This window comes from Penaeus monodon, chromosome 29, assembly GCF_015228065.2.
Source record: "Penaeus monodon isolate SGIC_2016 chromosome 29, NSTDA_Pmon_1, whole genome shotgun sequence".
Lineage (NCBI taxonomy): Eukaryota > Metazoa > Arthropoda > Malacostraca > Decapoda > Penaeidae > Penaeus > Penaeus monodon.
In genome coordinates this window covers 10,829,836-10,830,084 of record NC_051414.1, presented here as the reverse complement: position 1 = coordinate 10,830,084, position 249 = coordinate 10,829,836, and the positions used below count along the sequence as shown (strand labels likewise).

The following is a 249-nucleotide window of genomic DNA, read 5'->3' as shown; positions in this document are numbered from 1 at the left end:
CTTTCCTCTCGCCCGTCCCTCTTTCCCTCCTCAGATCCGCTCGTGTCGGGGCCGCGCCCCCGAGGGTTCCCAGGCCTTCACGCTCCTACTGCTGGTGTCCTGCGTGTTCCTGTACTCCGCCATCCTCCCCTACAGCTTCGAGGCCTCGAGCTTGACCTGCGCCCTCAGGCCCTTCGTCACCAGCCTCACCTACGCCATCGTGTACAGCATCATGTTGGCTCGCTCGCTCATGCTGGCCACGGCGGACTC

General features: G+C 65.1%; 1 protein-coding gene across 1 annotated transcript in view; it reads left to right on the top strand.

Moving 5' to 3' along the window:
* The window catches only part of LOC119591731, a 16,593-nt gene that overhangs the window by 15,268 nt on the left and 1,076 nt on the right, over positions 1–249 (top strand). The window contains exon 12 of the mRNA XM_037940482.1: positions 35–249. This exon is cut by the window's right edge and continues 5 nt beyond it. Within this exon, the coding sequence (XP_037796410.1) occupies positions 35–249 (215 nt within the window). The remainder of the gene's footprint in view (positions 1–34) is intronic.